Here is a 14380-nt window from a genome sequence, read left to right as displayed (position 1 = left end):
CAGTGGGAACCGTGCTCACATCCTGAGATGCCAGCACAGCGAGACGCCCTCCCTGGGAAGGCTCCGGCCAGCCCCGGTGTTTTGGAGTGGAGTGTCAATGGCCCGAAAGCAGGGATCCAGAGCTTCCCCAACCATCACAAGCCAACATTTGGGGGAAGCCAGGAAGGGAGCAGATGGAGCCGTTGCACCTCCTGTGCCAGAACTTGGCACCGGGTCCCTTGTCCCAGCGGGTCCCAGTTTGAGGACGAGCGAGGGCAGGGAGTCAGGACAACGCTCGGTCTCTCAACACCCTCCCTGGCTGCTGTCAGCTCTCTCCACATTGCCCTGGGACCCCCACCCTGGCTTTCTGGTCCCCAGCCCCATGTCACCAGCATACCGGGAGCCTGTGTGACGTCCCAGCCTGCGGGTGACAAGGGGGACTCTGGCACGGGGCAGACAGGAGCGTTCCCATCGGGATGGCAGGGAGGGGGATGTAAACAGGAGAGGGAAGTGGAGGACAGTCCTCAAAAGCCACCAGGCTGGGAGAAAATCTGGAGTTGGGGAGCCAACACGGGCTCTAGCAGCTGCTCCCTGCCCCTGCACTGCCTGGCTTCTCCATCCCTGCGCACAGATCGACAGACCCCAAATTCCTCCTCAGTCCAGCAGGGAAGGGAAAGAGACTATTAAAATACAGTTAAAAAGAAAACAAAACCCAAACATACAAAAAAAAAAAAAACCACAACCAAAAAGCTCAACAACACGTCGAGTCCACCTAGCGAACATCCAGTGAGGTAGATCTACGCTTCCAATACAAACTTTGTCACATCTTTGTGCTGTTAGAAAAAACCCTCCTCTCTGTCCAGCACGGGGCTACAGAGGCATTTTATCCCTGAGATTGCTCGAATACCTGAGAATAAGTTGCAGGAATTAGGTCCTTTCTCTCTCTCTCTCTCTTTTTTTTTTTTTTTCCTTTTTCTTTTTCTTAAAGATTAAAATATACAAAAATACAAAAACCAGAATATTTATATTAAAAAAAAAAAAAAAAAACTAAAACAAAGACGACAAACAAACCCAAAGATACGTCATCCACGCACATCCTAGTGCAGCTTTCACTTGGCGTTGGCTTCAGCACGGGCGGGGGGCGGCCGGCTCCGGGAGAATAAAATTATAAAATTCATTGTCACCGGGGCCAATAAATAAAGGCAAGGCCGGGGGGCGGCGGGGAGGGACGAGGGCAGCCGCTGACACCCTGGTCCCCTTTTCCCTCTGTCCCTGGGCAGGCTGAGCCCAGGGGCCATCGGTTTGTGGCACACGGCACGGGCAGGAGGAGCATTTCTGCCCTGCGTGGGTTTGCTCCACGTGGAAGAGCCGACGTGCGGGAGCCCCGGCTGGGTTGCGTTTCCCCGAGGGAAACACCACCAGCAAAACCCCGGCAGCTGGCTTAAGCCCTTGCAGCCCTCGCAGCCTTCCCGCTGCCCAGCTCCGGGGTTTGGAAGCGGGGAGACCTGCGAGCGAGGAGCTGGGGGAGCCGCGGGGCCGGCCCGTGGGTGTCCCCCAGCTCTGCCGCCCTCATCCCTCCCTCCTCCGGGCATGGGGCAGGGGGAGCAGGGAGCCGCGAGAGCCTCCCTGAGATGCTGCCTCTCTGCTCCTCCTCCCCGGAGACCCTCCTGCCTGGCTTCGTGGAGAATAAAGACGAATCAAACCTGTTCCTTTTTCCCTGCAAGAGGTGCGCCGAGCGCTCCCCCCCCCATTTTTGGAGCCACCCCAATTAAAAGCGGGCTGCGGGGAGGAAAAGGGGCTGCCACCTCCCCTCCCCGCTCCCTCCTCCCGGCCCCCGTGGCCGCCCGTTGCCTTGCCAAAGCCTCTCCGTCCCGGTGGTAGCCCCCGCCGCCTCCTGCCATCATTCCCGGGTTTCGGGGAGCAGGGGCGAGCTGTGCATGTCCTCCTCCTCTCGGAAGTAGGCAGGCTTTCCCTGCGAGCTGGGGGACTGCTGCGCTTTCGCCGGGCAGTTGGCGACCATGTGGCTGATGCTCTGGCAGAAGTGGCATTTCTTGGGCTGCGGCGGGAGCTTGCACTCTTTGGCGTGGTGGTCCAGCCCGCCGCAGTTGTAGCATCTGCGAGGGGAGGAGAGAGATTCGAGGGGGAGAAACAAAAAGGAGAGAGGGGGTCGCCGCCGCCCCGAGGGAGGTGGTGGCCCCAGGTTTGCTCCCCCGGTGGGTTTGGAGCTGGCCCAGTGGTGCTGCTGGTACCCAGGAGATGGCAGCAAACCCACGTGCCAAAAATGAGTGTGTGGGGACAAAAACGGGGACACTGGGGGCACACACCTCTCCATCATGACCGCGGTTACGGATCCTGTGTCTACAGATCCTGCTTTTTGGGTTGCCGCCAGCCTGCACGGTGCAAGCCACCAGCATTTAGAACAGCAGGAACAAGCAGTCACACAGCCGGAGGCCCCAACTGGGAGGACAGATACAGGGACCGTGGCCACCAGCATGGGGACAGCCCCGACAGCGGCTTGTCCGAAGCTGTGCCATTCTAGCACGCACCCCCAGGTGCCCCCTTCATGCAGGAGCAAGGTGAGGAGCGGGAGCTGCCTCGTGCCCATTCCTCATCCTGCATCATTTTAGGATGGCCACGACCATTTGCTCCTCGCTTCTCCTCCCCAGTTCCTTCCCAGCCACCTGGAAAACCCAAACTTTGGGCAAACAGCCCAAAGAAGAGGGCAGCATCACTGGACCTCGCCCCGGGGCCTCGATCCTCACCGTGGGAGACGCTGCCGGGACGTCCGGCCACATCCTTCCCCCAGGGAAGGGTTTCTCTTTGGGAAAATTACCCCTGCCCGGCTCGGCCGGCCGCAGCTCCCGCGCACAAGGGGAGCATCAGCCCGGGGTGTCCCCGACCTCTGCCCTCTCCCCTCGGCTTCTCTGCCCTTTCCCCACCAAGCTGCATCTGCCGCTCATTAAGCGCAGGAGGAAGCCGCTGTCCCAGAGGAAGGGGCTGCTGCCTACCCCGTGCCCTGCTGCCCCCCGGCTCCGCTCGCCTGCCCGAAGCAGGCAGGATGGGGCCGCCCCGGCCCGGCTCACACCCAAGCATGGGGCAGCCTCCTGGGGACAACGGGGACATGAGGGGGACGCTGAGCACATAGCCCGGCTCCAGGCACCTCCTGGCACCCGCAGGGCTCTGAAGCAGCCCCGGATCAGGCCCCGGCCGCCCCTTACCGATCTCCTTTCGATCTGCGTTTCTGGAGGCTCTTGCCCTTGGGTCTCCTCTCGCTGCCGATGCAGAAGACGCCCCCCGGGCCGGTCACCCGGATGGACTCCAAACCTTTGGATGACTTCTTGAAGGTGAACTCGACAGCTTCGCCCTCCTTCAGGCTGCGGAAGCCCTCCATGTGGAGCTTGCTCTGGGGGCAGGAGAGGACAGGGATCAGCACCAAGCCAGGGCACCCCAATCCCCGGCACACCCCAAGCCCCACCCCACAGCACCAGGGCTGCTGATGCCCCCTGTGGTGCAGGCACCAGGGACTGAGCTCAATCGTGCACCTTCATCTGCTGGTTGATGCGGGGCTGAGGCACGCAGCCAAGCTGGGCTCATTGCTCAACAAAATAGGGCCAGCAGAGCCAGCTCTGACCCTAATTTCAGCGGGGTGTGCTGCAAAACACTGTCTGTCCGTGCTGCAGCCCCATTTCCCCCCCCATCCTGCACTGCCCATTGCAAGCTCCCGATGCCACGGGCTGGGGATGCTCGTGCGGAGCTGCAAAACTTCCTTTTAAAAAGACAAAAGGACCTGGAGGCTTTGCACGTGCAGCCCTTCTCGCCTCCCCACGGAGAGGCAGAACCAGGGGGACACGGCCCGAGCCCCCTGCACATATGCCCGCACCAAGTCCAGGAGGTTTTGCCCCAAATCGTGGCTGAACCACAGAGGATGCAACACGGGGGTAGGAATTGGGGCCCTCAGGGCGGCATCTGCTGGTCCGTCCCTGCTCCCTTCCCGGAACAATAAGGAGCTTTTCTCCAGGGCCCAAAGGCTGCAGTTGCCCACCGTGATGTGCCAGGGCTGCTACCAAAAATCGGAGTCTCCCCTGGCCTTAGCTCACCCCAGCTCTGCGCCGCTTTTGCCTGAGCATCCTTCAAAAGCTGCCGGGCTGGAGGGTGACCCCAAATGCAGCAGCTCCCTGCGGCTCCAGCCCTTTAAAAGCAATTAAGCAGCCATTTGGCCCCGGCTCAGCACCACCGGGGGCATCTCCCGGCCCTGGGGGTCAGCGCACTGAAAACAAACGAGTTTGGAGAGACACGGGCTGTGAGAGGATGGAAAAATCCTCTCTGCTTTCCCCAAGCCCTGTCCATTTCAGGACACCTTCACGGGGAGCTGGGCCGGGCGATGCATTCAGCACCCCCTGCCCTCCCGCTTGATCCCGGGCGGCCGTCGGAGCGGAGGTTTGGCTCAGCTTCGTTAGCGGAGCCTTAACGAGAGCAAAGAGTTAAGGGGGATTTGCTGGCGGAGGGAGGAGCAGCTCCAGCTTGGCCGGGCTGGGATTCCCGGCAGAGCCCGACGCCTGCGCGGCTGCGTGAAGCTGGGGACGCTGCTTTTATGAATGGAGCATCTCCCATTCATGGGCTGCCCCGTTCCCATCACGTGGCCCCCCCCGTGCTTCCCGCAGGGATCCTCTGCGGACACGCTGCCCATCCCAGCCCCGCCGCCTTCCCTCTCTCCCTCCTCCTCCTCCTCTTCACCCTGCAAAAAATGCCCGGGACCCGCGTGGGGACACCCCACAGGACAGCAGGGAAGGAGGAGATGGAGCCGTTGGGGTTTCAGGATGGTTTTTTCTGGTGGGATCGTGGAGGATGCGCGAGCATCTGTGGGCACGTGCAAGTGAAAGCGCAGCAGAGCTTGAGAAGCTGCTCCTCCTTCCCCCTTTTCCTTTCCCAAACCTCTTGGGGGGGTTTCCCCACACTGGTCCCGGAGGCTGGCTCCATCCGGGACAGAGCCCATGGGGCTGGGGTGGGCCAGGACACCCTGGGACAGCTCACCAGAAACCTCTGCTTCCTTCCACTGCCAAAACAGCCAAAATTTAACCTACGGGGTCCCTGATGAGGACACACTGGGACACGCACCACTCCCCAGTCCCAGCCTGGCCCCCATGGTGCCCCAAATCACCAGGAGGATGCTGAGCATCATCGGGAGGATGCTGAGCGCCTCCCCAGCACCAGCTCCGACACGAGGCAGCCTCCAGTGGGGTGTTTACAGCCACGGCCCCAGCCCAGCTGTGTTTACACTGCCAGCGATGAAAACTCGCAGGCGCTTGGCCCCGTGCACCGGGACAAAGCTGAGCCACAGCAAGGGGGGACCCTGGCACCATTCCCTGGGGGCTGCTGCACCCCTGGGTGCTGGGATCCTGCTCCTCACCCCTCCCACACCAAGCACCCACCCCACTCCCTGCCATCGCCCCGCTTTGGAGGGACCGAAGAGGAGGAGGAGGAGGAGGAGGAGGAGGGCCGGGGCAGAAGCTGCCGCAACATGATGGGGAAGCGATTTATTTTCCAGCAGCGGGCGAGGATGACAACCGCCTCCTCGGCCCCCGGCCCCCTCCGCCAAAAGGCCAAAGGAAACGCCCTCTCCCCGGGGAAGAAGGGGGGCAGCGACCGGGGCGCCCCAGCTCTCCCCCCGCCGCGGCCTTTTGAAGTGAGCTGCGAGTGGCTGGTGGTCCCTGCGCATCCCCCTGCCCCCTTCCCAAAACACACACATTGCTGGCATTCCTCTGTTATCAGATAGGTAATCAAACTGCAGCCCATTGAATTAGCTGCATACCTCCTGCATCTGAAAGGAAGGGGCCCAGAGCCCCCCGGCCCACACCACACACAAAGCGGGAGCCTTCCCAGGCCTCCACACACACACACACACACACACACACACACACACACACACCCTCCCCAAAAAATAAAGAGGGGAAGGGGGGGGGGGCTCGGAGCGAGCCGGGGATGCTGGCGAGGGGGAGCGCAGGGGAGGGCTTGGGCTGGGAGCCACCGGGGCCGGCCAGCGAGAACAAAGGGCCGGCGGCGGCCGAGCTCACGCCGGCCAAATTCCAGGAGTTCCAGGCCACGGCGGGGGGAGGAAGGGTGGCCGGCATGGACGCGGCCCCACTGACCCCCATCGCTGGCCACGGGGGCTGGAAGCCCCAGTGCTGCGCCGTGGTTGCCCCCGCCAAGCTCCTCTGAGCCCCCATGCCCGCAGCAGCGCCGGGTCCCGCACCCCACGGGTTGGTCTCGGGGAGATGGTTTGGGGGCAGGGGGTGTAGGACGACCCAGTGTTCTTGCTTACAAAGCATTGACAATAAAACCGTGTTTTAAGGCATATTTCACGGGGATCTCGCTTGTCATCATTAGGGCCCAGAGTTAACCGGAGGGCCGAGAAGCAGCAGCGGCACCGGCACTGCCTGACCCAGCTCCCTGTGGTGCTGAGTGACCCCACAGCCCCCCCCCACGGGCCCTTCACCCCCTCCCCACCCATCCCGCACCCCGCTGGCATTTCCCACAGACAAAGACCCAGCACGTGAGCGGCCGAGCGCTGCCCACCGCCCCAGCACACCCCCGCAGACCCCAACTTCACCCACTCCCCCTCCCCACCTGCACGTGGGCACCTTCCTCCCTCCTCTCCCTCCCCTCCCACCACCCCCCCGGTGGCAGCCCCATCATTAACACCGCTTCCCCTTGGGGCTGGAGCACCCCAACCCCAAAAAAGCTCCGCTTTTTGCCCCCCTCCCCAACCCCGCTGGGTGCTGGAGGGGCTCGGCCGGCCCCGGGGTCACCATTGTCCCCGCGGCCGCCCCAGCGCGACACAAGGGGACGTTTATTCCAGCCGGCCCCGGCCACTCAATCAAACCATCTTTGTGTCCGGAGGGGCCTCGGGCGGCTGCGGCCGCTGCACCTCGCCCTTATCTGCGCGGGGGAATCGCCACGCTTTCAACTCAAATCTCTGGGAAAAGGAGCTGGGTTTGGGGTGATGCCTTCAGAGCGGCTCCGGGACGGCGAGCGCGGCACCGAGCGGTGCCAGGGGATGGCCGGGCTGTGCTCTGAGCTGGCTGTGGGGTTTTGGGCAGCCCGTGCCTCAGTTTCCCCCTCTCCTTCAGGAAAGACCTCCTGGTATCCAGCACACGGAGCCTGGATCCCGCAGCGGGGGCACCGCACCCTACAGGCTGCACCCATCTCGGTGCCTGTTTTAGGGTCGGGCTCAACGCAGCCCCAAGTCCCACGGGGCTCAGGCTCAGCACAGAGCAGCCCCTTCCTCGCTCCTATCCCAGGAACAAGAGGGCATGCAGAGGGCCCCCGCTCGCCCAGTTTGGGCTAACGCTTGCCCAGTTTGGGCTGGCACGGCATCAATTCCTGCCCAGCTCCATCGGCTCGATGGCCCCAATGGGATGGGGCTGCCTCAGCCCAGCCTGGGAGCAGTTTTGGGCACGTTGTGGCCAGGCTGGGCTCTGCCAGCGGGGCACCAGGGAACGTGGTCCGCATCCACAGCCCAGGCAGGATCCATCCCCTGAGCAAAGCCCTTCGCCCTTCCCAAATTGCCCTTTCCCAGCGCTGCTGGACGGAGCTCAGCGACCCTACTGAGGCTGTTTTGGGGCTCACACGCAGGAATCGGAGCAGGAATCATCTCCTGCTGCCCAGCCCTCGGTGCAAACCTCGGGGCAGATGCTCAGCCTGGCAGGAGGTGGTGGTGCAGGGGGAGATGCCAGCAGGACCCCACCACAGGGAGCCCAGGGGATTTCACCGAAACCCTACTGGGGATTTTCCAGGCTCTCCCTCCTGCAATCCGGAGCAAATCCCTCAAAGATATATATATTTTTTTCTAATTCAAGTAAAACCAAAACAAAGCCACGTTCCTGCCAAAATAGCCACACATTCCCTTAATTTTCCACCGTAAACAAGCAAAATTAAACACCAGATTAATTCTGGGGGGGGAAAAAAAAATCACCCACTGGGGGTCTAAGACATCCGTTGCCTGCCCTAAATCCACCCCCTCAGCTCTCTCCGTTGGGTTTTTACCTGCCCGCAGGTTGCCAAACCCTTGCATGCTTCCCAGGCAAGCACCTGGTGCTGCGAGGGGGCCAGCACCAGCACCAGCTAATTAGGATCAGCTGCTGCATCTTAATTTCATACTCCCGTATTAAAGCGGGGACACGTCCAGGAGCGGCAGCACCCCTTCCTTCGGCGGGGTCAGCTTTGTCCTGGTTATTTTTAGGAGCAAATAAACGGGGAAAAGGAAAAAAACAGAGCTTGGAGCAGCAGGGGAAGGGGCTGGCGAAGACCCCGGCTCCATCCTGACCCTCCCCAGCTCCGCGCCAGTGCCTTAGAGAATGGGAGAAATCCCATTCATTTGGGCCATTTTATCTCGGAGACCATTTAAGGGTGTTTTCTCTCCCTGCCCGTCACCCTGGGGGCTCGAGAGAGCTGGGGATGGGGGAAGGGATGTGCCTGCAGCCATCAGTTAATCTTTAGACAGAGACAGGAGGCTTTTTTTGTGTGCAACTTGAGGGAGTTTCAGGGCAGGAATAAAGCCGCTCTCTTTCACCGCTCGCCATCGGGCACCGCGTTCCCAGGAATTCCCCTTCCCAGGACGCTCCGCGATTGTACCCAGCGGTTATTGAAATAAAATAAATAAAAATTAAAATAAAAATGAATTAAATCAAGCCATTGCTCTCGCCTCCCCTCCCCCCCTGAAAGCGGAGAGGCCAAAGTGCATCGCTGCCCCCCCGGGGAGCCCTTCCCGAGGGGACTCGGTAAATCCCCCCCCTGCTCCCGCAGCCACCCACGCCGGCACCCCGGGACGCCCACCCACGGCCGGGGGGAGCCCAGCCCCACGCGGAGGCAGGAGCACCACGCACCCGAGTGGGAAAAAATGGGATTTTTCACACCAACCCCACGGGCATCGCCGCCCCGATGCACTGACTTAGGCAGGAGCCCGCTCCTGGGGGAGAAATGCCCCGTGTGCCCCCCACCTCTGCGCTCGCTCAGGGATGGAGCTGCCTCCAAACATGTGTTTTTGTTAAAATTTCTCATCTCATCACCTCCCGGCCATGCTTGGGGACACGGCAGCAGCCCTCATCCCTCTCCAACCCATCCCCTGTGCAGCCGTGTGGGGTCAGAGCCCCTCTGCACCCCTCTGCCCCCCTCTGCAGGGTTCCCGGGGCCAGGAGCCCCCTCCCCGTGCCGGCACGCAGCCAGCTGGCCCCATACATGCAGGGCAGGAGGGACACGTCCTGGATGTGTCCCCCCACGGACACGCGGGACCGTGGCACCGAGATGCCAGAAAACAAAAATCCCTGTGGACCCCCAGGTCCCAGCTGCAGCCAGCAGCTCTCCTTGCCGAAAATCATAGAGCAAAAAGCCCCAATTCCATCACTTTTAGCAAGGATTTAGACCTGTTGGGTTGGAGAAACGCGCTGAGACGCGGAGCCGGGATGCAGGGACAGGGTGAGGCTGCTCCAGGAGCAGCGAGGTCCCCATGGGCTGGGCAGCCCCATCCCCTCCTCTCTCTGCCAGGGCTATGGGACCAATTTTGGGGATGGGTTGAGCTCTCTCTGCTGCTCCAGCCAGCAGGCATCGAGCCTTGGGGATGTTGGAAAGGGGCACACACATTTCCCCTTCTTCCTTTTTCCAGGTTTGCCTTCCCCAGCAGCCCGGCTCTCCCCTAAGCGATGCCCGGAGCAGCAGCGTGAGCCCGTCCCACATCCCTGGGGAAAACCCTGCAAATTTGGGGTCTTCACCAACACCAGCTGGATTTCTGCCACCTGGTGACCCCCAGCCCATCACGGGCACCGCTCAGCCCTCGGCATCCCCGGGACGACCTGCTCTGCTCCGCTCCTCCGGGCTTCATCTCCCCACAGCCCCCAAATGAATCCATCTCCAGTGTCCAGGGGAGGCATTTTAACCCAAATGCCTCATTTTTAGCTCACAATGAGAGGGAAAGGCAGCCCTGGAGGAGCCCTGTTAGTCTCCTGTCCTGCAGAGATTTTAATCTCTTTGTGATCAGATAAAGGGGGAGAGAGATGGAGACGCGCTCCCCGCGGAGAAGGGCCATTCAGACCTGGTTCCTGTAATAAAGTGATTTAATAGATCTAAAGAGGCCAATTCCCTTCTTTCTCCCACAATTACTTCCTGTGGGTCATCATTCACATATGTAAATGAAGAGGGGAAGGAGCGGGGGTTATCGGGGAGCAGGAGGGGGGGGCTCTGGGTGCTAAACCCCAGTGGCCGCTTTGGGGCACCTCGCACGGTGCCGGGCACAGCACCCCGAGCATCCCCCGCTGGGGCCGGGGTCTGGCTTTTGCCCTTTGGGTCCTGACCCCCTCCCCGGGGCGCGGAGCCACCTCTGGTCCCTCTCCCCAGGTGCCGAGGAGGGGTCGGGGCGACCCCACAGCTTCGCTTCATGGGATCAGCGACCTTGTGCTGAGAGCGAGCGGGGTGGGAATCGGGGGGGAATCGGGGTGGGAATCAGAGGGGGCTCAGGGCACTACCCCAGCCCCAACCCGCCTCAGTCCCATGGGATGCAAAGCCCACGGTGTCACGAACATCCCGGGTGGGACCCACACACCATCCTCAGGCAGTGCCTTGCCTCTCCCCTACCCAAAATCACCCCATGCCCCGTGCTCGCCGCGTTTCCCAAATGCCCCAAACCCCGCGCGGGGCTCCTGGCAAACGGGACGCCGGGAGGTCTCCCCTCTCCCCGGGATCTGCGGCAGAGCCACCCGGCTAATTCTCTCCTTTCCTACAGGAACGAGAGTGAGAGCAATCAGGAAACCAGACTGTCTGGGGGCAATAAAACCCGGGGAGAGCGGAGGGAGGCTCGCCCCCACCCGCACGGTCCCGCTGCACCGCATTGACATGCAAAGACCCATTTGCTGCCCCTGGGGAGCACCCGGTGCTCGGCTCAGCTTTCCCCTGCTGATTTTGGAGCCCTCACCCCCAAATCTGGTTGTTTGTTTTTTTGGGGGGGATTTGGCTCCTACAAAGGCAGCTTCACCATGCTGCTGCCGAAGGAAGAGGGATTTGGTTCTCCCTTGTTCCTCTGCTTGCCTGGGCACGGCTGGGAGCCCCTTGGAGACCCCAAATCCCAGGACGAGCCCTGCTGGGACGAGGAACAGCCCCGGAGCTCAGCCCCACACCTGGGCTGCCCAGCAGCCTGCAGGATGGACCCCGCTTTTGTGGGATTTGTGCCCGTTGTCAGCACCGGGCACTGGAGCCGGCTCTTCCAGGGGCTCCCCGGAGCCGGCGTTCAAGGCACCACCGCGCTGCCCCCATCCCCGTCCGTACGCACAAAAACACACCAGTTTGCTCCCAAAACACCACATTTTCTACACTCCCACTGCTTCCCAGCCCCACTGGCTGGGGTTTTCCCCATCAGAGCAGGGACCTGGTGCAGGGCACACTCAGCACCCAGCCCCATTTCCAAGCACGCAGGCGTTGAGCCCCATAACCCCTTCCCAGCGTTGCCCCATGGCCCCAGTTCAGGCACCAGCTCCAAGCCCATTTCCCCAGCCCCTATATCAGGATCCCCCCACACACAGCAGCTCCGTCCCCCTCCAGCGAGGCAGCTTGGAGCAGCCACAGCCCCAAAACTGCGATTTCCCTCGCTGCAGGATCACCAACGGGATACGCGCGGGGCTTCCCCGCTCGGCAAGGTGCGCGGGTTAAATCCGGACACGAGCCCGCCGCTACCCTACAGGACCCACAGGGCCGTGGATGTGCCCCTAAATGGCTTTGTGCCGGCCCCAGCAGGACCAGGCACAGCCCCAGCCCGCTGCCAGGCAGCAGGGCACGTTTCGGGCAGGACTTTTGTCCCCAAAAAAGCAGCACAGAGACCGAGTGTGGATCACTGCGTTGCAGCCAGGTTTGGTTCTCCGGTTCCCAGGGACAGCATCCTGGGGGCCCGCAGGGAGATAATTCCCCCCCCTCCATCCAAGGATGAGCTGGGGAGAGCCCCATCCAGCATCCCTGCCTGGCTCAGGGGTCCCAGGACCCCACAGCCGGGCGAAAGGCAGCTCTTTCCCCTTTCCCCCCATGGGGTGAGCAGCAGCCCTGCCCCAGCACCTCCCGTGCACCCCCTTTTCATTCGGGCGGGCACCTGCTCCCCCGGCCCCTCTCCGAGCTCCAGCGAGCTCCCCAGTGAACCATGATGAGAAAATGAAATCGCTCCGGGATCAGCTTACGGGGCCGGTCCCCGGAGAGGGCCGGGGGCTGCGGGGGGCACGGGGCTGTGCCTGCCCTTCGCTGCCCTCCTCTCCCTGGGGAAACGAGCCCGGGGGCACCCCGGCTCCCCGGGGACACCTCCCTAAAATTGGGGATAGCAACAAAAATCCCTTTTCGGGCAGCACGGGGAGGCTCAATCCTACACAGCATCCCCCCGGCGGGGTGTTGGGGCTGCACCCCTTTTGCTCCCCACCCCAGGGTCCCACGCAGGGGCCGGGCTCGCCGCCACGTACCTGGTGCACGAAGACGTCGACGGGCGAGTCCAGCGTCGCGCCGCCCTTGGCGGTCATGGAGAGGAAGCCGAAACCCATGCGGACGTTGAACCACTTGCAGATGCCGGAGCCGTGCAGAGGTTGGGACTCGTTTTCGGCCTTGGGAGAGTCTCCGGTCGTCTCCTCACCCGGCTTCGCACCTGGGGAGAGACCCACACCGAGCACCTGAGCCGGGGCTGGGGGAGCGCTGGGTGCCCCCAAACGCCGCCCAGGCCCCGCAGCCACCCAGGGAAAGAGCAGCAAGAGCCCCAGGTTGGATCCCGCAGGCTGGAAAAGGCAAAAAAAATAATAAAAAAAATATGATACAGCTCCTTTCCCCCAAATGCAGCGACTGGCTCAGCCTCCACGTGTGTGCGGGACCGCGCCGGGTGCCGGGGGAAGCAAAGGGAGCCGCTGCCGGCGTGAGCGGTGTGGGAGCCCAAAATCCAGCCCCCTCTCAAAAATGTTTTAAAAAAAAAAACAAAACAAGGAAAAAAAAAATTAAAAAGCCAAAACGAAAAAACTAATTAAAAATAAACCCAAACCATGCAAAAGTGGGAAAAATTCCCCCGAAACACCAGCTCGCCCCCCAGCCCGGCGAGCCACGCCGGGGAAAGTCTTTCACCCCGCTGCACCCCTGCTCCCAGCTGACCCCCCCCACCCCCCTCCAGCCCCGAGCTCATCCTGGGGCTGGGGGGGTGGCAAAAATCTTTCTAAAAATCCCCCAAAATCCCCCAAATCCCCAAAGCTCTGCAGCGGGAGCGTGGCCACGCTCAGCCCCGCTTGGCCGCCGGGGTCGAGCGGGGCTCAGCGGGTCGGGTTTGGGGGGGGGGGTCCCTCGCCCACCCCCTTCACCCCCCCCTCCCCGGCCGGGCTCTGTCGCCGTTATTAATAATCGCGGAGGCGAGGAAGGGCTGCGACAATAATATAACTTAACCTGCAAACTGCTGGTTGGAAACAGACCCCATCCCGACCCTGGCTTGCAAATTCCGAGTTGTGGCTGTTACCGCCTCCTCCCTCCTCCTCCTCCTCCTCGGCCAGCTTTGAGGGTAGCGGCCCAGCCAAAAAAAAAAAAAAAAAAAAAAAAGAAAAAAAAGGAGAAAAAAAAAGAAAAAAAAAAAAAACACAACCCAAAAAAAAAAAAAAAAAAAAGCCCGGCTTAGACCCCGACAGGAGGGAGCCGGGAGAGGTTTGACTCCATCTTCACTCCAACAATAGGGGTGGGAGGGAGCGGGAGGGTTTTTTTTTCAAAGGCTCCCAAATTCTCGCAGACAATAGCGGCCCCCGCCCCCCCCCCGGGACCCACCCGCGGGGCTGGGGGGCGCCGGGCCCCGCTGGTCCAGCCCGCCCCCACGTGATCCTAATTTCCTAATTAACCCCCCGGTAATAGCGACACATTCCGGGAGGGATTTGGGAACTTAGGGGTGTGGGGTGGGGGGGTTGAGGACCCCCCCCCATCCTATTTAGGGGCGAGGCCACCTGTCAAAGGGGGGGGTGATGTGACCCATTTGGGGGGCAGGACCCCCGGACCCCACTTGGGGGGGGTAAAAACACGCGTGGGGGGGAGCGGGCACGGGGCTGAGCCCCCCGGAGGGGTTTTTAGGGCTGGGGGGGGGGCAGCAATGGGGTTTTTCCAGGACACCCCCACCTCAACCTTGCGCCCCCTCCACCCACGCGTGTCCGGGGTGGGTGGGTGGGGTGGGGTGGGGGGGTGAGGGGGAGGCCGCTTGCCCCGGAGCCCCGGGGAGTGGGGTTGAGGCCGGGGGGGGGGGCGGAGGCCGGGACAAAGGGCGAATGCCCGCGGCCCCCCCCCAGCCTCCATTTCCGGCCGCTGCCCGCAGCCTCCTCTCCCCTCCCGGCAGGGGCACAGCGCCCCCCCCCGCGTGGTGCGAGCCCTGCGTGGG

General features: G+C 62.2%; 1 protein-coding gene across 1 annotated transcript; it reads right to left on the bottom strand.

The window, feature by feature from the left end:
- Window positions 1–1879: 1879 nt before the first annotated feature.
- Window positions 1880–13444, bottom strand: LIN28A (lin-28 homolog A; the record flags this gene model as incomplete). The annotated part of the gene is made up of 4 exons (XM_082777464.1): window positions 1880–2093; window positions 3198–3382; window positions 12459–12637; window positions 13414–13444. 4 exons carry the CDS (start codon window positions 13442–13444, stop codon window positions 1880–1882), a joined length of 609 nt encoding a protein of 202 aa, XP_082633590.1.
- Between the last annotated feature and the right edge of the window lie 936 nt (window positions 13445–14380).

Source organism: Aythya marila, assembly GCF_965140915.1.
Source record: "Aythya marila genome assembly, chromosome: 22".
Lineage (NCBI taxonomy): Eukaryota > Metazoa > Chordata > Aves > Anseriformes > Anatidae > Aythya > Aythya marila.
Note: the sequence above shows the minus strand (reverse complement) of the source record. Positions and strands in the feature narration are given on the sequence as shown.